The sequence below is a fragment of the Neophocaena asiaeorientalis genome, unplaced genomic scaffold (assembly GCF_003031525.2).
Source record: "Neophocaena asiaeorientalis asiaeorientalis breed wild unplaced genomic scaffold, Neophocaena_asiaeorientalis_V1.1 scaffold96, whole genome shotgun sequence".
NCBI lineage: Eukaryota > Metazoa > Chordata > Mammalia > Artiodactyla > Phocoenidae > Neophocaena > Neophocaena asiaeorientalis.
The window spans coordinates 5154769-5177837 of NW_020175831.1; the positions used below are offsets into that span (position 1 = coordinate 5154769).

General features: G+C 41.4%; 1 protein-coding gene across 1 annotated transcript in view; it reads right to left on the reverse strand.

Annotated features, from left to right (window-relative positions):
- The window catches only part of PDE11A (phosphodiesterase 11A), a 406648-nt gene that overhangs the window by 46325 nt on the left and 337254 nt on the right, over positions 1-23069 (reverse strand). The window contains exons 14-15 of the mRNA XM_024732913.1: positions 14232-14322; positions 10530-10630 (exon numbers count right to left, since the gene is read on the reverse strand). Coding sequence (XP_024588681.1) covers positions 10530-10630; positions 14232-14322 — 192 coding nt within the window. The remainder of the gene's footprint in view (positions 1-10529; positions 10631-14231; positions 14323-23069) is intronic.

Below are 23069 nucleotides of genomic sequence, written 5' to 3' on the forward strand. Positions count from 1 at the left end.
TGTACCAGGAGCTCAATATTTGTTGAGTTGATGAATGAATGAAGAAGATGATCTCAGAAAACTATTCATTAAAGAAAAAACTCTTTAGACACTGGTTCCACCTAGATTCCAATTGTTCTACACTCTTCACAGCTGTCATTTGGAGAGATTGAGATAAGAAAACAACCTAAAACCTATCCAAGAAAAGCCCTGTCTTGAAGACTAGATTCTAACTTGATCCAGGTGGACAACAAAACAAGTTGTGGGAAATGTAAGAACACCGTTCCCAACCAATGTCTGACCCTTCCTCCATAACTATTGGAATACCTGCTGAGAGTATGTTCAATATATGAGACATAACATTTTTGATGTAAAGTGGAAGCATGTTACCTAGGCGTCTAACTCAATATAGAAGTTTGTTTGTTTGTTTTAATTGCAAATCTATGACATGCCAACCAAATAGCACCAGAAGAATAAATCTCCATGATTATGAAAATTTTAATACCTAGAGCTGCTGGTGTGAAAGTCTTAAATCAACTGAACCCAAAATCAGTCATAGGCATCACATAACATTATAACAAAGCCAGGGTGTACTGCATCAGGACAAAAGGGAATATCCACTATCCCTAGGGGGTGGTAGGTAGAGGAGGGGCAGAAGGAATCTTTTCATAGAGAACAGAAAATGTGGCATACTAATTTTATTTTTCTCCACTGACAAAAGTGTGGCTATTTCTTTTTTTTTGTTTTGTTTTTTGCGGTATGCGGACCTCTCACTGTTGTGGCCTCTCCCGTTGTGGAGCACAGGCTCCGGATGCGCAGGCTCAGCGGCCATGGCTCACGGGCCCAGCCGCTCCGCGGCATGTGGGATCTTCCCGGACCAGGGCACGAACCCGTGTCCCCTGCATCGGAAGGCAGACTCTCAACCACTGCGCCACCAGGGAAGCCCAATGTGTGGCTATTTCTTGATAGGTTCTATTTATTCTGGCATCCCAAGGTTTGGATCCCTCTTTGCCTCTCTGTCTGTCTCTATGTGTGTATGTGTACATAAATCACACACACACACACTTATATATATGTAAAATTGCTGGGTCATAGAATGATTTCTATGTTTAATTTGAGTTTTCATTATAAATACAGATTGTTAGGGGTATACGGAACCTTTGAAAAAAAAATCTGCTGTAATTCTCTAATTTATAGGTGAGGAAACTCAAGGTGAAGGAAGGTGAAGTGATTTGCCCAGGGTCCCAGGGTAGTTATGGGCAGATCTAGGTAGATTCCGGGTCCCGAGCTTCCCAGTTCTGGCCCTCTGAGATAATCTTTATAAATTGTGTGTTGCATGAACGGGGACAAAATAGCCTTGCATGCTGTGAAAATCTGGACGTAGGTATAACGGCATCACAGGCTGCTGTACTAAGGAAGTACCCAGTACTGAGTACCACGGTGGGCACCAGACAGAGGTCTTTCCATCAACAATGAGATGCTCCAAAGAGCTGCAGATGGCCCAGACCAGATTGGTAGTCTGCAGCTCTAGGTGGTGTATTTCTGACCTCCTCCTTAGAGATAATCGTGAAATTCACTGTGCTTTTGAGAAATTGGCCCACACAGATGCTCTTTTTAACATCTGTATGTGTACGTGTATATAGATCATAGGGTCAAAATCAGCATATGTGAAACTGTTAGAAATAGGAGTGCTTTTAAAAACATGGGGCTGCTAAAACGAACATTTGAAAATCCACAAAATTATATAACACTCCCTGTATCCAGACTCCTTGTCATGAGGAAATATATCATTAACTTTTCAAGCAGATCATTGGGAACCTTGGTTTTCAAGGACAATGGCAAACACCTCAGCTAGTGGAAAGCAACTTACTGGAAAATCTCATTTATAATCATGTATGTTTTTATTAGGCTTTTATTCTGCTCTCCTGACATACGTTTCACTCCGAAAAATAGCAATCTTTAAAAAAGCATCATTTGAACAGCACTGCTAAAATTACCTTCAAAAATAATTTTAAAGATTGGTTACCAGTCACCCATCACTACACTGAAAACTTTTCTGGTTTGTAATTCATCTACAAGGCACCTTTTATTTGTAAATTGAGAAATCATCAATCCTGTGTATATTTTAATCAGGAACATTTTTTGTAAATTTATATAACTATACATGTATATATGGACGCATAATCTTTATCTATTTATCTAACTGTTCTGAATCTACTAAAATTCTATGAATGTTAGGAAGGTTTTACTGCTGAGGTGGAAAATCATCATTGTGACTCTCCTGCAGTTTCAACTCCAGAATTGTCAGACATGTGGAAGGAGAGTATAGGGGACAGGGTGGAATGGGTATAGGGAAGGAGAATTTTGTTCTTTCAGTGTTCTTGCAGCTCATTCAACAGGCAGACCATACATCTGCAACTGATTGCTAAATGCAGATTCTGGAGACACTTCTGGACTTTGGGCATAAAAGCATCAGAGAGGAATAATAAATTAGTAGGCAGATGTTAATTCCAGTAATTATGACTAAAGGCAAAAAAGTCATATATTTTATTTTGAAAGTGAATTGTCTCCCTGTGTTAGACTAGCACTGATAACACATGACCAGCTAAGAACCTGAATGAAATTACCTGTTAGGTGCTGTGCTGTTGGTGACAGCACGAATAAAATTGGCAAATGCAGGAAATGGAAAGACCAGAACGACTCTCAATATTGAAAATGACAGAAAATTAGACAATACAAGGTCCTAACTGTTAGTTCAGTTGATCCATAATCTCCAAGACAAGAAGTGGTCCAAGCGGTGGCTGGATAGAGCATGCCCTAGTTGCCCCTGCATTTACTTGGCCCGTAGCACTCCTCACGATGTGGCATTACTGTTTTTCTCACTTTTACACTGGGTTCTCAGTCCCTGAAGGTAAGAGTTATGTCTTCTCTGCCTGTGATCCCCAGCAACTAGCACAGTTCCTGGCATAAAGAGGGCATCAGTAAGTGCTAGTGGATAAATTTCTCATGTTTTATTCAGTTGCAATATCACGTGGATGGGGATATGAGGATGAATAGATATAAAATGCTTTGATGTGCATCGAAAAGTACGAAAATATTTCTTCCATTAACCTGTCACTGTGTCTGTTGTTTTACCATTAGAGTAATTTCCGTGGGTTAATTCATCAGCTCTGTTAAAATATAAGAATGTTTGGGAAAGAACGATGGGTTAAGCCCTGTAAGTCATTACACCTTACTATGCATTAATTTATCCTCTTCCTTTCCAATATGGGGCTAGTTGAGTATAGGCTACTATAGAGGTTGAAAACTCTGAACATAGTGGACTCTTAATAAACATTTGTATGAATATTCCTGTCTGCATAGCAGTAGAAACATTTGTTGAGTTCCTATTGTATTTTATAAAATAAATTATTTTAGATATTAGTTTAATTTTTAGAAGGATAGTCAAACCATAACTCCTAACAATCTAAGACAATTTAGTACATTTTGTTGTCATCATCAGATGCTTTTGAGAAATGCTACTTATTGCATCCCTTTGGAAAGACAGAGACAAAGAAACCATTAGACTGGGCATTTTCCATAATGGCTGATGAATGTTTGCAGAGCACAAAGGGAAGTGAAAAACTTTCAATTTGAAGATTAGTCTGATGAATTTAGAAAGCCAACCAGAAAAGCATTAAGCACCCAAATGGGTTTATAAAATCTGAATTCTTGGATAATTCTCGGTTTAAATAGTGATCTGAGGCAATGTGGCATGGAGACATGTCACAGACAACTTGATGACTTTGGATAAAGTATGTGCCCTCTCTAAGCCCAGGTATCCTTATCTAGAATATGGGGATAACAATATCTACCTTGCAGGCTGATATGAGAATTCAATATCAAAGAGTTAATATTTTGAGAATTTATTATGTCAGGCAGTGTGTCAGGTTTGGGGGCTCCAAGAGTGAGCTAAAGAGGAAGATGTCTGCATTCATGGAGCTCCCATTCTAGTGGTGATACAGGGAGATACTGTAATGCCTAGAACAGTGCTGGGCATGGAGCAGGCACCTGGTAAATGACGGATATAGTATTCTGTGGTCACAACCTGTTGGGGATGAATGCTAAACAGTTACTGCTACCTGAGAACAACAGCTTCCATGACTGTATTAAAGCTAAAGAACTGCCAACTTCTGATGTCCCAGTATAGCTCAACAACAAACAAGGAGCCTCTACTTGCGGTCTTCAGCCCCACAGGTGAGGCTCCTGAGCAACTCTCACTTGGAGCCTCCACCCTACCCACAGCCTGCTGGTGGCATCAGCAGTTTGTTCAGTTGCCACCGGCTTGATATCTAGTGGGTCTGGAACTGGCATCACTGCTGCCCTTGGTGCCCAAGTATTTCCAGGAGTGGCCTCAGTTTCCCCTTTGGTTCTCTTAAACTAACTGCAGAGAGAATGACAGAGTAGTTACAAGCATTTTGGAGTCTAAATACTTGGTTCCAATCTCAGCTTTACCATTTAACATGGTGAGCAATTTACTGAATCTCTCCAAACCTCAGTTTCCTCATGTGTATGATGGGGTCAATAATAGTACCTGCTCTGATAGAACTGCTTTAAGTATGAAATGGAATAATGTATATATAAAGCTCCCAAGTGAGCACTCAGGAAATTTTAGGTGTTGTTTTTATTACTAATTGTGGAAGATGCAAGGTCATCTTTGTTGACTTCATGCAGACAGTCTAAGGCAACTGCGACATCTCTTTGAAGTTTTAACACTTGTAATTTTGGATCTCTCTCTCTGTCTGCCCCAACAAGTGCCATCTTTTATGGTCCAAATTTTATTAATTTTTCTGGCTGAATGATTCTTTTCTTTATAAGGTACTTTAAATGATCGGTGTTATCAAATTTAAATTATTTAGATTATCTAAATTTTAATTATCTTTCATATAAGTAATCTCCTTTGGCCACCACAAGGACTCTAGGAGATCGGTATGGGTGATGTACCTGTTCCCATGTTGCTGACAAGGAAACCAGGGCAAAGAGAGATTAAGTAAGTGAGTGACTCTCTCAAAGTTACATGGCTGTTACCAATAGGGTATATCTAATTCCTGCTTGAGATGCTGAAATTACTATTTAATTATCAAAGACATATTCACTGCGGGGACTCAGAAATAGGCACAGAAATCAATTTCAGAAAATCACTCAGCAGTAACTGGAAAATGCTTTCAATGAGTTGGAAAATCAGACTAAAGAATTAACCCCCAGACTTAGGTTGTGAAGCCTAGAAATTCACACTGAGGTTTTGTTTGATTTTCTGTTTTTTAAACTTGTGAATTCTGCTTTTGCCCATCATTTGTAGTATAGAATCCTGAGCATACCCAAAGCCATTAGAAATTAAATTTACAAGGTTTTGTGGTTGTTTTTAAAGGAATTCCATATTTCCAGGAATTTTACATTTTTCCCTTTTGGCTCATGGCAGGAAATCCTGCCTCCAGGAATGAGTCATAACCTCCCTGCAAAAGGACTGGATCTTCTCCCTGCCTGCTTTGACCCCTTCTAGAGTGACTTTCCCCTTCTTAGGGGAGGAAAGCAGTGAGCTTCCTTTTTGGTTGACCTCAACTGTGTCAAGGCTTTTGATTTAAGTAGTCAGGGCAGAAGAACCAAGGATGATCCAAACTTCTAGAAAGGGTACAAGGCTGCCCCATTGTCCACCTTTCTTCAGCCATTGCTGCTCCAACCAGCACCATGGCTCCTGCCTCGGCTGCCCTGTGCCTCGCTTACTTTCTTCCCTGGCACTTCTCTGCGCCTGTGCATGGGATGGGGAATGGCTGTAGGAATCCCCAGCCCTTGGGCATGCACGTCCTGGAAGTGCACGGAAGTTTTAACTCCCATGGAACAGCCTCGCTGATAGAGGCTGTAAGCTGGTGGGTAATTCTGAGATGCAGCTTACACAAGACTTTTCAGACAGTCCCTGCGGGATCAAGCCTGACTGACCACAGTGGTGACCAACAAGGGAATGTGTCTTTAGAAGAGCTTCCGTCCTTCCCCATTTCACTGTCCCAGTCCCCCACTCCTACTCCTGATGTTACCTCCAAAACTAGACTATGTGCATGCAAACCCCTGTCTCTGGCTCTGCTTTGGGAGAGAGGATGGGAACTCATCCTGCTTTTCATAATAAACCAATTCATATACACCTGGGAAGGTCAATATTTCCATGTAATGCATCCCCAACTTAAATGACAACTACTTCTTAATTCTTCCATTAGAGAAGGAATACAGTATTTGTGGAAACGCCTCGAAACAGGAGGTGTGGGTTCCGGCTTAGCCACTAATTAGTTATGTGACCCAAACTACACTATTTAACCTTTTCAAGCTTAGTACCTGATCTACAAAATAAAGGAGATGAATTGGATTACATCATTTCTAACATCCCTTCCAATTCCACAACTGTGTCTCTGTGAAATAAAAGCAACTGGGAGACAGTTTGTAGTAGCTGCTTTCCCCCTCATTAACCCTAAGAATTGTTTTGCCTAAAAATATGGCAGTACTTTAATGCAACTTTAGACAGGCAAGTGAATCAGCCTCCTGAAGGTCTAGATTAGAGAATGAGCAGCTATTCAGAAACTCAAAGAAACAATAAGGCTGACAAAAAGAGAACAAGCCAGCTTTTCTGGAGTCAACAAACATTAGCCGGGGCTGCAGCATTAAGATAAGAGCAGAGTAATGAGAAAACGAGTTGCAACCAACTTCCTTGACTGCATCCCAGCGGTCACTCAGTGATTCGTCACATCCCTAACAGGGCTTAATGAATGGACTCCTACTGTTGACATTTTTTTCTCCCTTAGAACTTACTTGGAAACTTGGTTTGGGAAAATGCTTCTACTTTGAGAAAAATAACACAAAACCCTGCAAGTGTCAGACACAGGAAATAAGAATATTAAAGGGATACAGTCTTCCATAAATAACCAATTCAGGAGCATCAATTCAGAAAAAGATGGAACAGCATGATAGCTAAGTCAAAATGAGGACCACAAAACATGCAAAATAAATAGCCTATAAAGCAAATGAGGTTGTAGATGCCACCATTTATAAGACATACAAGACATTTATAAGATATAAGACATTCATAAGACAGATAACATAGGTACTATTATCTCCATTTTACACATGAAGAAGAGAGGCTCAGAGAGGTAAATAATTTGATGACACACAGCTATGTAGTGGCAGAGCTAGGATTTTTTACTTTTAAAATATATTTTAAAAATTAATTAAATTTATATTTATAAAAGTAATACATACAACAGTTAACAAGTCAAACAGTACTAAAAAGCATATAATGAAATAAAGCAGTGTTTTTCATATTGCTGCCTTGTTGTCCTTTGACTGTATTTCTCAGTGCTTTCATTTGATTTTTATTTTGGCCATCATGCTTTTATTTGCAAGAGCTCTTTCTTCTTCTACAGTTTGCTCCTATTATTTTTTAAAGCGTTCTGTTCTTATTTCATGGGGGCAATATTTTAGCTCTCTAAGGATATTAACAACAATTTTTGGTTTTTGTTTTCTTCCTCTCCCTGTTTTCTCTGAATTCCATTTATTTTCTGTTTGTTTTGGTCTCTGCATTTCACATGCGAGACTTTCATAAAATGTTCTGTGATCCTTGCTATCTGCATGTTAAGAGTACGGCATTAAAAGGCTAAGCAGGAGTTGTATGTGTGTGTCCCACACACACATTGCATACGACACATTTATACTAAAAATTATTCATTGTTTATCTGAAATTCAAATTTAACTGCACTTCCTATACTTCCATTTGCTGAATCTGAGAAACCTGGATGTGTGGCTTACAGATTCTGGCCTCTGGGTGACTGGGTTGTGGGCCTGCGGTTTTAATACAGAGACCTGTTCCATTTGATTTCATCCCTTCTTCTGAGCTCTGTGTCTCATTCTCACCTTGAACTTTTCTCAGTCCAGAGCGCTTTCTTTCATCTCTCCAGAGAATAAACCTCTGCCCTTCTCCAGGGAGAGGAAAGGCAGTTATCTGGTTAGGTTGGTGGAGGACTTAGTGGGCTCTGAGTGTTCTGAAAACTGACTTTTTAGTAATTTCCTTGTCTTAAGCTGTGAGCGTCGCATTCACTTTTCACTGGTACTTTTTGTCTCTAAGCCCCAAGCAAGGCTCTGCAAGACAAACTGGCTTGCTTCTCAGAGCTGTCCTACTTTCCACTCCACTCTGCCAGATCAGTTACATTCATCAGCTGGCCTTCCATTTTCCACAAATGGAGTATCTCTTATCAGTTGTTTTGGGCCCTCTCTGGTTCTCTGATTTACGCCTTTTTGTTTTTGCTTTTAAATTTATATGGTGCCATTTTACTGGCGTTTCAGAAGGGAGAGGACATAGACACTTGGGCTCAATACACCAGGTTTAACTGGAATGCCAGAACGAGACTTAAATCCAGACCAATATAATTCCAAAGCCTTTTACTCCTTGCACTGTGCTGTGTCATAACCCATTCACTAGAGACCAGCAATAAACACCTGTGGCATAGATTATCAGTTGTCTACTCAAATATCTCTCTTCCCTTTCTTTCTTAGTAATAGAACTCCTAGACTTTAGCAGGGCATATAATTACCCAAAATGAAGCCTTCCTTTCCTAACCTCCCTTCAACCTAGGGATGGCCAAGTGACTAAATTCTGACCAATGAAATGGAAGTGGAATTGTTATGTGAAGCTTCCAGAAAACTCTCTTAAAAGATAACTTGCATCACCTTTGGCCCCTTTCTTTTTTGTCCCTTCCTTCCTTCTGATAACTGGGATGTGGACATTTTGCCTGGAAAATGAGCAGCTATCTTGGACTCAGGTGGAAACCATGTGTTTGAAGGTGGCAGTACAGAATGATAAAGTAGCCTGGGTCCCTGATGACTTAATGTAGCTACTCTGCCAACTGCAGATTGCTTATCTCCAGATTTCTTTTATGCGACAAAGAAGTAAGCTCCTGTTATTTTGGGTTTCCTGTCCCTTACAATTGAATCTAATTCTAACTGATGCAATGCCAAGTACAATAAAATTCAAAGGGAGTGACATAGGCTTCCTGGAAAAGGTGGTAGAAGATAGTTCAGCCAGATGGGGAAGTGGAGGAAGAGGATTCCATGTAGGAACGGTGAGATAATTGGGGAACTAGGGCCATCACATAAGGTGTTTTCACAGGGTAACATGCAGTTAACTAACAAAAAGGATTATTTTTTCTGAAAAACAAAAAACAAAGGGTAACATTAGACCTGTCTGGTTGGAGTACAAATCATGTTGGAGAGAAGTGGAAGATAAGAATGAAAAATAGTTGGGGGCAGATTATGGAGAGAGAACCTTGAAATGCGAACCAAGTTTAGAGGTTGCTTTGAAAGCAATGAAGCCACTGAAGGCTTTTAAGATGGGCGTTGGAGATGCAGGTCTAGAATGTGAGGTAGTATTAGAGTGAAGAATTTCAGGGTCTTCTCTGTGCCTCTATAGAGGTAATATAGCACTGAGGCCAGGGGAGTGAATCTGAGTAGAGTAGAGAAAGAAGAACATGGGTTCAGGAACTCATACGTAGAAGCAAGGAGAAAAGAAATCTATAAGGGATCCAGAAAAGGAGAGAGGAAGGCAGATGGATGTTGCGGAAGAAAAGAGAGTAGAAATTGACAATGAGAAATCAGTAAACCTGTAGATGTCTCAAAGAAGCTAGAAAATATCAGAAATGAGTAAATGACATCGAATTTGGGGACAAGGAAGTCTCTGGTGACCTCTGAAAGTACAACGCTGGTAGAATGTGAAGGTGGACGCTGGTCTCCAAAGTGTAAGTGGGTGTTAGGAAAATAAAGGTACTCATGCGCTCCATTTATTTTAAAAGGTGGGCAGTAAAAGAAAGGCAAATTGAAAAGCAATTAAAGACCAAGGGGTCAGGTCAAAGAATTTTTTAAGGAAGGGAAGTTGTTTGGTCTTCAAGACCAGAGCAAACTGTGCATATCAGTGAAGGAAGAGATAACCAGGCTGCCAAAAGAGGTGGTACCCGAGGGAGCGGGTCTCACAGGAAACGAGCGGGATGGAATCGCCAGCTCAGATGGAGGCCTGAGCTTTGGGAAAAGGAGGACGGCTCTTCTGAGAAAGAGAGCTAGAGGAGAGGCAAGGAATGAAGGCTGGGCTTTCTGGTCATCCTTTCAGCAACAAATCTTTTTCATTAGCATCATCATTGCCATTAGAGATCTAACTGGAAATCATAGTCTAAAATAGCAATCTTAGCCAGTCTCTAAAATAAAAATGGCCATCACTTAGTTTCAGCCAAGAGTCCCAAACAAGGCTCATAAAACAGAGGAAAGATATAAATCTCGTGATTGTAGCCCTGATTGTCTTGTTTTATAGACACCACACTAATGAAGTTCTCTTAGATGAGGGGAAAAAAACAACAACAAAAAGTTTAGGTCATTTACACATTGATATCAGTGCTAGAATAACAGGCAATCCCCAATATGGACCTGAAAATTAATTACAGCTTGAAACTTTAGATATCCATTTGTCAAATAGATCAAATGCCAATACCTACTCAAAGTACAGCGTGAGGTCTGTTGCTAGTATTGACTGCTTCAAAAGCTGCATAAGGTCACTGTATTCCTTGGAGGACAAATTAGCAAAGATGTTGTGACCCTGGAACGAGAAAGTACAAAGTCACAAAAGACAACGTTAAATCTGAGCTTGGTAACTACATGTTTTTCCTTTTTTTATTTTTTTTTTAAAAAAAGGTTTAGAAACATGATAAAATCATTTTCTAAAAAGCTTAATGACATTTTGTGCAACTACAAACAGATTCCCTGGCAAACATAGCAAAGCTAGGAGTACAATCATTGTTGAGGAGGACCACCAAGGGACACTTTATTATGCTTAGTCTTGAAGACAAAATTGAAGAGTGTTTGAACTCATCTTCCTCAGGCCACGTTTGCGCCAACAACTCCATTTAACTGCCCACGTCCTGTGGAATTACAGAGCAGAAAAGCTGACAAAACTTTCAGGAATCTTTCTGACCCCAATATATCAATACATACTAGTCTCACTAGTAAAGACTTAAGTTGGCCTTTTGGAAGTATTTGCTCTGGCAACAAATGACTTCAAGGAAGAGAAGAAACATTAGACCAGTGGTACAAATGGGGGTGATCTTGGGAATGGGCACTTCTAGCAATGTCTAGAGACATTTTTCTTGTCACACTGAGGGACGGTGCTACTGGGATCTAGTGGAGAGGCCAGGGATGCTGCTAAACATCCTACAGTACACCCTACAGACCCTACAACAAAGACTTACTTGGCCCAACATGACAATTCTGTTGAAGTTGAGAAACCCTGTGTTAAGCTGTGAAGATACGTCTGGATGGAGTGTGTGAAATTCAGGACAGTGAATAATTACTGAGTAGCTAGAATGTATAAGATACTGCTCTTGGCATAGGAGGGCTCTAAAGATGCCTTTGGCCTTGAACAACCTGCAAGTACACCTGTGTCTCCATACCTTTGAAAAGCACACCTTTTGCCATCCAAATTTGTTTTAGCCACACTAGACAGTTCCACAGTATTTTTAATAAAGTGTGAAAAATCCTTTTTTTTCCATCTTTATTGGAGTATAATTGCTTTACAATGGTGTGTTAGTTTCTGCTTTATAACAAAGTGAATCAGTTATACATATACATATATCCCCATATCTCCTCCCTCTTGCGTCTCCCTCCCTCCCACCCTCCCTATCCCACCCCTCTAGGTGGTCACAAACCACCGAGCTGATCTCCCTGTGCTATGCGGCTGCTTCCTGAAAAAATCCTTCTTTAAATGACTGACAATTCACTTAATTTGCTTTGAAAGTTAAGACTTTTCATTTGTCAGGTTTTCTTAGCATGAGATATGAACTCATAAACAGGTGGTCTGGGAACTGGACCAGTTTTAAACCTAGCGTTGAGGGCCAAAAGATGGTGCAGAAGGAAGGCAGTGAAATGACTGCCTGAGAATATTTTCCAACGAGAGGTACATTAATTCTTCCAGGGAACCAGAATATCAATTGGTAAATTACTACCTACCAGGTACCAGATGATAGATAATCTGCTTCCTTGAGTTAATTTATCTCATTGGGGGAACCCACCACTCCTTAGAGACTAAAGTATATTGGTTCCACCTGGGACCAGGTCCAGTATTAATAATAATTTTCAAATGAACTCTTCCAGACCCTTAATTCAGCCATTAGGAAGAAGAATAATAGCTAAAGGAATGCCACACCATAATTCTGCCCAGCGTTCTTTGCCTCAGCCTTGCCCCATGGATCAATCACAGGCTGGTGTACTGGGGCCTGGGAAAAAGTGGTTGGGACCTCTGGAAAAGTGGTCATCTGGATCCAGCCACACATCTAGCATCTCTCAGGGAAAGAAATATAGCTATTAGGAGCCAGTTACAGTAAAACCTAATGTGGAGTCCAGGAGGAAGTTGGTCTGAATTTGAGGATCTTGATTATTTTGAGAGTGCATTTTACTACTTTTAAAGGACATAAAGTAACCTAACACAATTTATAGTTAAGAGAGTGACAAAGCCAGCCAGGTCAGCTTTAATAATAATAATAATAAAAGTTAATTTGCAATCACTGTATTGCTTACATGTAAATTGGCCTTCTACAGTGCCTCAAGGGTTTGGTCTCTAAAATAGATTAGTCTCCCTAAAACACTACTTCTACTCCTTGTTTAGGGAGGAATGGTATTGATGGAAAAAAAAAAAATGTAGAGGAAGAAAGGACTGGAGCAACTTTCTTCAAGCTATCTAACCTCTCTGTGCCTCTGCATTATTTGGAAAGTGGGGTGGTGATGACATCTGCATTTTTGCCTTTCTGATGGGCAGGATGGGGCGGGGCGGGGGGAGCGTCAGGGCAGAGCCTGAACACACCACTGCTTGGTTCCATTACTGTTATTCTGCGTTCTTCAAAGAGAACCCCTGGAGTGAAGTGCAGCTGATGTATTTTGTTTATATGAAGACAAAGTCTGAGTTAGTGGGGTTTGTTTTCCCAGAGAAACAAGCAAATGACCTTCTAAGAAAACCCTGACCTCCTGTATATAATCTATTATTACAAAGGTGAGAATGTCTGGCCTCAGGGGTGTAAACCCATCACACTACCAGTACAGAAAAGATAGTCCGACCCCAGTTTCCTCCTGTTCCTACTTCCCTCTGCCACAGCATGCAGCTAAAACATGGCCTTCATAGGAAAATTCCAGAGCCGCAGATGCTGGGATACTGGTTTCTGTCAGAGTTACTGAAAGCCTAACCCTTGATGTTTCATTCCTGACTGCAAATACATCTCCCCCAGCGGGTTTGCCTTCTGCAGCTGCACTCAGGTTCCGGAGTGCCGACTCTCCTTTATGGGGTCGAAGAAGGCTTTTGTGATATTGCAAAAGACACTCTTTCTCAAGATAGGCTGGAGGAAAAAACCCTCCATATTTAATGATGCTATTCCAGCAAGGCAGGGCCTTAATGATGATAATAATAATAATTAATGGCACAGCTAGAGAACTGACAAATAATGGGGAACAGATGATCCCTTCCTGGCCTCAAAAAAAAGTCTGTATGCCTGCAGAAAATTAAGCAGATCCTTTCTTGGCAATTTCAAACTCAGACGCCTCAGCCAGAGTCAGTTAGCGATTTTACTTTTTTTCCATGGAGTGCTAAAAGTATAAAAGACCAACTACTTCTAACTCCTGCAATGCACATGAAGCAAAATAAGGCATATGGCTGCAGCCCTGGTTCTCAAGTTTAGTTGCAGTTCTCACTTTCAAATCGGTCCCACCAGCAATTTTAAGCTCTCTCATCTTTTATAGGTTTCTCAATTATGCGAATAAAGTGTAACTTTCTCACCCTGTTTCTGCTTCTACCATCTTTTTAAATGGGTTTCACAAAATGGAGATGTTGGGCCACTCACTACTTGGATCTGTTAGTGGGCTTCTGTATTGTTAAGAAAGGTAAGGCCATGCTCTGGTGACAAGCTGTGGCAGTCTGCTCTGCTAAGTGAATCTGAAAAGCCTCCTAACCGATAATAAAACCCAAATGAATCAGCTCAGGACGAATTTGAACAAGGTCCTTGGTCAAGCATCTGAAAGAATTTTTAAAAAGCCACACAGAAAAGGTCCAATAGTGCCGATTCTCTGTATCTTCCTGTGGCATTGCAAAGAAAGAGAAGTAGGAAACATCATTTCATTGGTTTTCTTTCAAGGGGAGAAGCAGAATGTTAGGTCTGTACCTCGCTTTGAAGGATCATCACTGCGTGGTTGAAATGGTGATGCTCTAAGGTAGCAGAAGTTCCATAGAGTTGGGCCAGGGCAGAGCCACTCCTGAAAGAGGACAGATGTGTGAGTGACCAAGGCCCTTCACCCGTCAACGATCCCCCGGCACTGGCTCTTTGGATCAACGTGTTTATCCTGCTCCCGCAAAGGACCATGAGCAGATACATTCTCAGGTAACCACCTGTGTAGTTCACGAATGTATTAAGTAAACGTTTTGGGAATCTTCTCTGTGTTAGGCTAGATGCTGTGGATGATACGACCGTGAAAAATACACAGCCCACGCTGCTAAGAAATGTACAGACTAGTAAGGGAGATGAGATGTGGTCCTACGGGAAAATAATGCACAGAGCACATAATATAAATACCACAGAAAATGTTCCAGGTCCAGTCAAAGTGCTTTGGATGATCTGAGGACAAGAGACATAATTCCTGGCTTTGGGGATCAGGATAGGCTTCATGAGCTAAACCTTATAAAGCTTCTGAGTGTCTAGAACGAATGTCATATACCAAATGTATTTGAGGCTCCATGGGAAAAGACCTTGTGAATATTATGTAGAACCCATTTAATCTGCTTTACATGTAAGGTTGACAAGCTTCTACAGGTAAGGTTGACAAGCTTTTCCAACCTACAGTCACACTGTGATATCTCAATGTCGAACTCCAGAAAGTTTCCTGGATTTGGAGTCAGAACTCAGCTCTTGGTAATAGTTTCGGGTCATTACTTGGTTGCTTTAAGCATCAGTTTCTTTGTCTCTAAAATTATGATAACACTCTTTACCTCACTTGTTATTTAGGAGCATACAATAAAATACTTGTAAGTGCCTATCATAGTGCCTGCCATGTAGTAGATTGTAGTCTATACTAATTATTAATCAACAATGAAAACACATAGACATTTCCATTTTAAATAAATAAAATGTTAATTGATACTTGAAAGGATAATTTTGAATTATCTGTATATTTTGCTTATGTAGAACAACCCATTCCTCAACAATGTCAGTTTGGCAAGTGCTCATTTAAAATGTTCCAGTGTGTTCATTTCCAATTCTCCTGAAGTAGCATTTAGAGCATCTTAAGAGTTGAGAGACATTCTGAGAATCCTATGGTTTAAGGGACAGTCGTGGGATGGCAGCCAAGGACACATGAAGGTCCTTGTGTTCCTTCTTGCTAATTGCAGAGAGTGTGGACATTGAAAGGGCAATTTGGCCTTAACCTGGAAATGACAGACATTGCCCGATCACAGTCTGCCCTTTTAGTGAGAGGAGCAAAGACTGCATGTAATACCACGTGAGGGATTTCAGTCATAAGGTGCCCTCTAGCTCCAGCATGAGGAGGCCCAAGATCATGGCCGGTTTGGGGGTGCAGGGGACCTGTGATCTCTGGAAAGACTCAGAGCTGACCACATGTTGGAATAAAACAGCAGGGTTAGGGGTTATTAGGAATAGGGTTAGTAAGCAGGGTACTAGAGTTTAATCAGGTGGTGTTATTTCTTTAAATCTTGCCTTAATCTATATCATTTAATATGTGAAAATTTGTTAGGCTAATCTTAGCATTAAGTGATTAATATTTAACATTTGTCACTATTTTTCTAACATAGAGTTCATTTTTATGAAAATACATTTTTCAAAATGCACACTGTATTGTGTCTTAGCTGTATTTGTCTTGGCTTTTGAAATTCTAGGATGTTTTATATGCATGTCAAATCCAAATGCCTGGCATGGAGTAGGTGCATAAAAAATATTAGTTGCTTGGCTAATAAAGTTGTGGTGGTATGTCTAGAGATTATAGTTCAAACTGAAGGTTGACCATAATAAGTGTGTTAACATTTTAAAATAATGTTATTAATGATAATAGCTCTCATGAGAAGTACCTGTCATGAACTAGGCAACATATTAACACTTTAATATATTACTTCATCTAGTCTTGACAACAACCATGAAATAGGTATTATTTTCTCATTTTACAGATAAGGAAACCAAGGCTCAGAGAAGTTATGCTACTTTTCCAAGGTCACAAAGCTAGTAAGTACCAGTTCTAGACTGGAAGCCAAATTGTGAAGCTTTTTCTCATTACATAATGAGAAAGATAATTATAACTTATACATTTCTGATATTCACTTCTCCATTTTTGCCAAGCTGGTTGTCATCAATGAAAGAAGGTTTCAAAATTTAATTCAGAATTCTTCTAGTATAACTGCTAACCACAGGCTCAGATTCCTGTGATTTGTTTCTATTAACTAGCCATGCCAGATGTGCCCCAGTTACTGGTGTGAATCCTGATAAGAGAGTCATTGATGTAAAGTAGGGTCAAGATGCAAAATATCATCTCTTCCTTTATCAGGTTGGTTTAGCAGAACTCACAAAGTTAAATCAGCTACATGATAACAAGTCACTAAATATTTTCTTTTTTCAGGGTGAGTAGGATGTTTCCTCCTTTAACCAGGGTACACCTTGTAACAAAAACACTGGTGCCTCCTATGCTGCCCTCTCCTCTCCACCAGATCCACATGGATTCGGAACTGCTGCATTTCATCAGAGGGCTCTCAGGGTGTTTGTGCAAATGCATCTGATGGCCCACGGTTTGAGCATCTTCATCCTCACATTCTCTTTGTTCCTTTTAGTAATTCCATCTTACATTGCCCCCACCCTCACACAATACTGATTTAATCACAAATACGTAGATTTTGCAACAGAACCAGACTAATGCTATGAAGAGACTGTGATTGATTGATTGATTCATTCATTCATTCACCTAATAAGGACTGATGACTACTGCAATGCGAGACTGTGGGCATGTGGGATACAAAGATAAAGAAGACATGGCTTTCACCCTCAGGAAGCTCACAGTCCCCTGTAACTGCGCAGGAGACTTTCTCTGTCCAGACTTGCACTTAACGATGTCATCTTTCTGCAAGCAAGGTGCCATCTTAGCATTCACAGGATGGAGCATGATACTAACTCTACTTTTTTTGTCTAGAATGAAATCATCTAAGCAAGAATGCTTCCAATTCCATATGGTTCCTTTATTTACAGTACTAGGTTTGGTCTCTGTCAGATTTTCTAAGACTGCAAGACATCCTGGTGCTTTCTCTCTCAGTCCAAGGCTCACTGAGAATGCACCTACACCTGCCATTACTCATGCACATGCTATGGACCTCCTAAGACTGCAAGAGTGAAGCCCATGGTCAGAACACTTGATAAAAGTGGCAAAAATTAAAATCTATCTGTTAGGATAAACTTTATCAAAATGTATTCTACAGAATACTAGTTCTTCGGAATGTTAAATGGCATTACAGGCAGAAATAAAAATGGTCCCATGGTTAAATATGTTCGGGAAATGCTGGGTTTAAAAAGTTAAACTGTTTCTTTATTATAGGATTTCTCCGTGGCATCAATATGTGAAAATATGCACTGTGATTCTGCAGGAAGGGGACGTAATATGCAGTATTGACCAATCTTACTTGATCATAAAACCATTTTTAAAAAAGAGGACGTGTCTTTCATGTAATGTACTTTATGTAAAGGCATCCTGTCATTTTTCATGTAAAATGTGAAAAAAAAACCCTCAAATCAATCACATGTGGAAAAAAATTGACTTTAGCACCACACCTCACTTTAATTGTCTGTGGTAAGTAAATCCATCATATCAGTAGCTCCGGGGCACACGCATTGTAATTGTGAAAATATTACAGATACATGTAGGGTATGTGGAGACAGGGCGAGAGAAGGAGAGCAGAAGAGAATCCAGATCCCTTTAAGCACAGGAAGATTTACACCTGTGATCTTTCATGATGCTCATTATTGATTAGGTCATCCCAACATACTGAAGTCTTTAATTTTTGGACAGGCAGCACACCGAGGAGAAACTTATTAAAAAGAAAAGTCAGGGCTTCCCTGGTGGCGCAGTGGTTGAGAGTCCGCCTGCCGATGCAGGGGACACGGGTTCGTGCCCCAGTCTGGGAAGATCCCACATGCCACGGAGCGGCTGGGCCCGTAAGCCATGGCCGCTGAGCCTGCGCGTCCGGAGCCTGTGCTCCGCAACGGGAGAGGCCACAACAGTGAAAGGCCCGCGTACCGCAAAAAAATGAGAAAAGTCAATGTGAAAATTCTGTCCCCATAGGCATCCAGCACTTTGCACAGGCACCACAAATAAGCGTGTAAAAGGAACTTGTATAGCTATGAACTGTGTACCTTCATAACTTCCCTAGATATGCATATTTGTTGAAAAAGAGACAATGGAAGTGTGCTGCCATGGCTTTCAGAAAAGACAGAAACTTTCAGAAGGAAAACTATGAAAGGTAATTAGGAAATTAAGAATTGTTGGGAGGTGGTGAGGAATGGGATTAGGCTGTCACGGCAGATTAATGCGCCCCCGTATTTCACTTCTGGGACCTGTCTGAAAGCGACAAGATGGGTTTTCATTCCCAAGAAATGAGTACAAGAGATTATGCTAGAAATGAATAGAAGAAGTCTCCTAGGAGAATATACTACAAAGCTGCTTGGTACTGATATTTAATCATCAGGGGCAGCTGTAATAGGGAGGGCGCTGAGTGGGAAACGCTGTCCCCGGAGAAAACAGGAGAGCGGTGTTAGAGTAATTTCAAAGCACTGTGGGATCGCTGCCCTGGCTACCTATCGATCATTCACTGCACGCACTCCAATACTTTAAAATTAAGAATAAAGCATGAAAATGCAAAGGTTCACTTATCAGAAAGGCTAAGAGAATAAATCATACTGTGCTATAACTAAAATCACAACTTTTTATTGTAGAGGCATTTTGCATTTTATATAGTAATTTGTCCCTTGCTAAATGTCTCGTTTCTTTATAGCCTTATATAGGAAAAAAGGTAGCATATGCTTTGCCACATAATAATTGGTGCATTTAAATCCCATTTCCAAATCACTTGAAAGGCTGGAGTTAGACTGAGTACTTTAAGGAAAGGGACTATTATACTTCCCACACAATGCCTAGCACAGTGCTTCGCACTTAGAGAGCACTCAATTAATGGGGAGTAAATAAGGAAATAAGGATATAGATTTCTTTCTAGGGATTTTCCTAAACAATGGCACACTTGCTGAATAAATCTTATTCTAATCAATAAAAAGGTAGTTCCTTCATCATGATGTAAAAAGGTCTCTTTCAGCATTTATTGAAAAAAATTTTAACTGAGGTTGCATGGTGGTGGCCTTTGGTGTTCTAAGTTCAAAAGTGACTCTGTCAGTTAAGAGGCAGGGCTGACGGACATCCCATGAGCTGGTAACTTGTGTACAAGATCGGTCATTGTGAGGAAACACGTCAGACCATCTTGGAACAGGTAGATTTGATCATGTGGTATGAGGATGCAAAAAAAGTTTTGAATTCTGGTATCAGAGACTTAATATCTATCTCATATGTGTGAAAGCTGTTCATTATAATACAAGTCACTTGAAATTTGGGGACCTCAGTTTCCAATTTCTAAAAATTAAGGCACTGAAAAATATGACTACCAAGGTCTAGTTGTGTTCTATGCGTTTTTTGGCTCCACATCTTGAGTTTTTGGATGTCAAAATATATCTTAGTTTTCCAGAGTTCACATATATGGCAAGTCAGCCGATAAACTGGAAGCTCAAAGGGCTAAAATAAATATCACAAAGTCATGAAAGAGAGTAGAATAAAGTAGTTAAAGAATGGTTTTTGGAGTCAGATAGCCCAGGTCCAAACACCACTCTGCCACATGCTGGATGTATGAATTTGGGCAAGTTATTTACTTTCCTGAGGCCCAGTTCCCTCTGTAAAATGGAGACAAAAGTATCTATATACAAGGATGTTGATGAGCACTTGAGATAGTAAACAACAAATAAACTGTAGTTCTTCTTATTGTCTCAGGGACCATTCATTGCAAAGAACAGAAATGAATTAGAACCAGCTTCACTAAAAAACAAAAACAAAACAAAACAAAACAAAAACCCGTTGACTAAAAGATGCCAGGAGCTCTGAGTAAGGCCCATTGTCACAAGTATGGCTGGGTCTCTTGGAAATAGGAGTAGAGATATGGAAAACCAGGGATCAAGTCTGCTTTTTCTCTGTCTTTCTCTAGGATAGTATAATCTCTGCTTCTCTCTGAATGTTGGCTTGCTTCTTCTCTCCCTGCAGATTTGCTTTCTTGTTTATCCACTTGGGACGTGGTCAACACAGCTTTCCCCAAATGGCAGCCTCAGCTTCCAAGTCTATGTGCAGCTTAGACCTCAACAGCTAACTGAGTCAATATCATGGTAATCCAAGTCCAAATTCCTGGGAGATAAAATATGATTAGCTGGGTTTGGATTAGATGTGTACTCTTGGTCCAAACAGCTAAGAGGTCAACTAGCAAGGAGGGCTGGCTCTCTCAGTGTGACACAGAGGCTGTCTCCAGGCCAGGGGCTGTTATCTGGGTACATATATTGTGTACTTGACTCTTAAAAGAACCCACAAGGTGCTCACTCTTGTTTTATAGATACAATTCTTTGTGCATAAGTGGCAGAACGGTAGGTGGCTGGAGGGAGGCTGCTAGAGGAAGACACAGTGACAGTGATGCCACTGGCCTCAGAGAGAGGTATCCTAAAATAATAATAGCAATGAAATGCAGGCACAGGGGCTCAAACCTAAAAACTCGTCAGACCCTATAATGAAAGTGTGCACAGTTTACCATTCAGTAGGCCCCAGGGACACTATTGTTTTTAGTACAACATCAAACCGATGTGTGTAAAAACTGTGTTTTAGGGCTTCCCTGGTGGCACAGTGGTTGAGAGTCCGCCTGCTGATGCAGGGGACACGGGTTCGTGCCCCGGTCTCGGAAGATCCCACATGCCGCGGAGCAGCTGGGCCCATGAGCCATGGCCGCTGAGCCTGCGCGTCCGGAGCCTGTGCTCCGCAACAGGAGAAGCCACAACAGTGAGAGGCCCGCATACCGCAAAAAACAAACAAAAAAAAAACCTGTGTTTTATAATAATCTTATGAAAGGTTGAACTTGTTGAAGAAATCAGGAAACTTTGTTGAAAGGCAATATTAAAATGGTTAAAACGTCATCCATTCATGCATTTGTCATTCATTCATTCACTCAGCAAACATTCTTTGTGGTTTTATCATGCTGCTGGTACTCGTACACATCACGGGGACTCAAGAAGAGGGGAGACACACCGGTAAATCAGCAACTAACATGGTGTGAGATGCACACTGGTTTTTTTTTTTTTTGCGGTACGCGGGCCTCTCACCGTTGTGGCCACTCCTGTTGCGGAGCACAGGCTCCAGACGCGCAGGCTCAGTGGCCATGGCTCACGGGCCTAGCCACTTCACGGCATGTGGGATATTCCCGGACCGGGGCACGAACCCACGTCCCCTGCATTGGCAGGCGGACTCTCAACCACTGCGCCACCAGGGAAGCCCAATGCACACTTTTGAAAAACTATAGCCAGGGAATGATGTGGGCACAGAAAATTGACAAGGGGAAGGTACATCAGAGATAGAACCCTGGGGGGGGTGCTTTTAGAGGAGTTTGGGGGAAAGAAGAAGAGGAAGGGCATTCTGGGCAGGGGACCTGCCGACTCGGAGCAGAGAGAAGGGAACTAGCCGGACCCCACAGAGCACTTTAAGTAGCCCCTTGTGTCTGGAACCTGGATGCCTGGGTCGGGGTGGGATGACAAGGAGTGACTGCTGGGCCAGAGGAATGGGCAGGAGCCTGATTGAAAAGGGCCTTAAGGGCTAAACTAAGGAATCTGAACATTATCCTGAAAGTTACAAGAGGCCAGTGAACATCTTTTAAGCAGGGGAGTGATCTGATCAGCTCTGTGAATTATAAAGAGCATTCTGGAGCGCCAAGGGGGAAAGACTGGAGGAGAAGAGTTAGGCTGTTGGTTGTAGCAATCCAGGAGGGATGCAAAAGAAGCAGTGGTTACTTTAAGAATGCAGAGATGTCGACTTTGGGGGGCGCTAAGGAGGGAATCTGGGTGACTTGTGGATTTCTGGCGGTGCCATTCACTGGGATAGAGAATAAGAGAAAAAGGGAGAGACTGGGATTGGGGTGACTATGGGACTTCAAATAGGAGGTGCTCCTCAAGCAGCTGGAATAAGTGTGTGGAGATAAGCAGAGAATTATGGTCCAAAGGTATGGGCTTGGGGCTGAGCAGCAGGTGGGTGGAGGTCCAGCGAGAAGGATAAAACATGGAGCAAAAGAACAGGAGAGAACACGTCCAGCGAAGCCTGGGGCAGGAGGAGAGAGGCCTTGAAGCAAACTGAGAAGAAAGACTAGAAAGGTGGAGGGAAGGTGTTCCTCTCCCAGACAAAGGAAGAGAGAGAGAGCTCTAGGAAGGAGGAAGAGCTCTAGTGGCAAAATGTGTCTCATAGCAAGAAGGGTCAAGAAAGAAGGACAGTAAGAGTGTCCAACAGCTTTGGGACAAGGGGTTGTTCATTGGTGGCACTACTGAGGGCCGCTCCCCTGGTGGGCAGAACTGGAAGCCACCTGGGAGGGAAGTGAAGACAAGGAACAGATAACTTTCCAAGAAGATTGGCTGGAAAGGAAAGAAGAGAAATAGAGCAGAAGCTCGAGGGAGAAGCGAGATGGAGGTGGGGTTTTTCAGGATGGGGGACAACTGTTCATATTGTTAGGATGCTGAGAGCCAGTAGACAGGGGAAGGAAGATACGGGGTAGAGAAAGGAAGATTGATGGAGCAAGGTCCCAGAGGAGGGAGGGAGAAAGGATCCAAGGCCGAGGTAGAAGGATTAGCCTCACATATGAGGAAGGACAGTCCTTTCACTGAGATAGGAGGGAAGGAGGAAAGGAT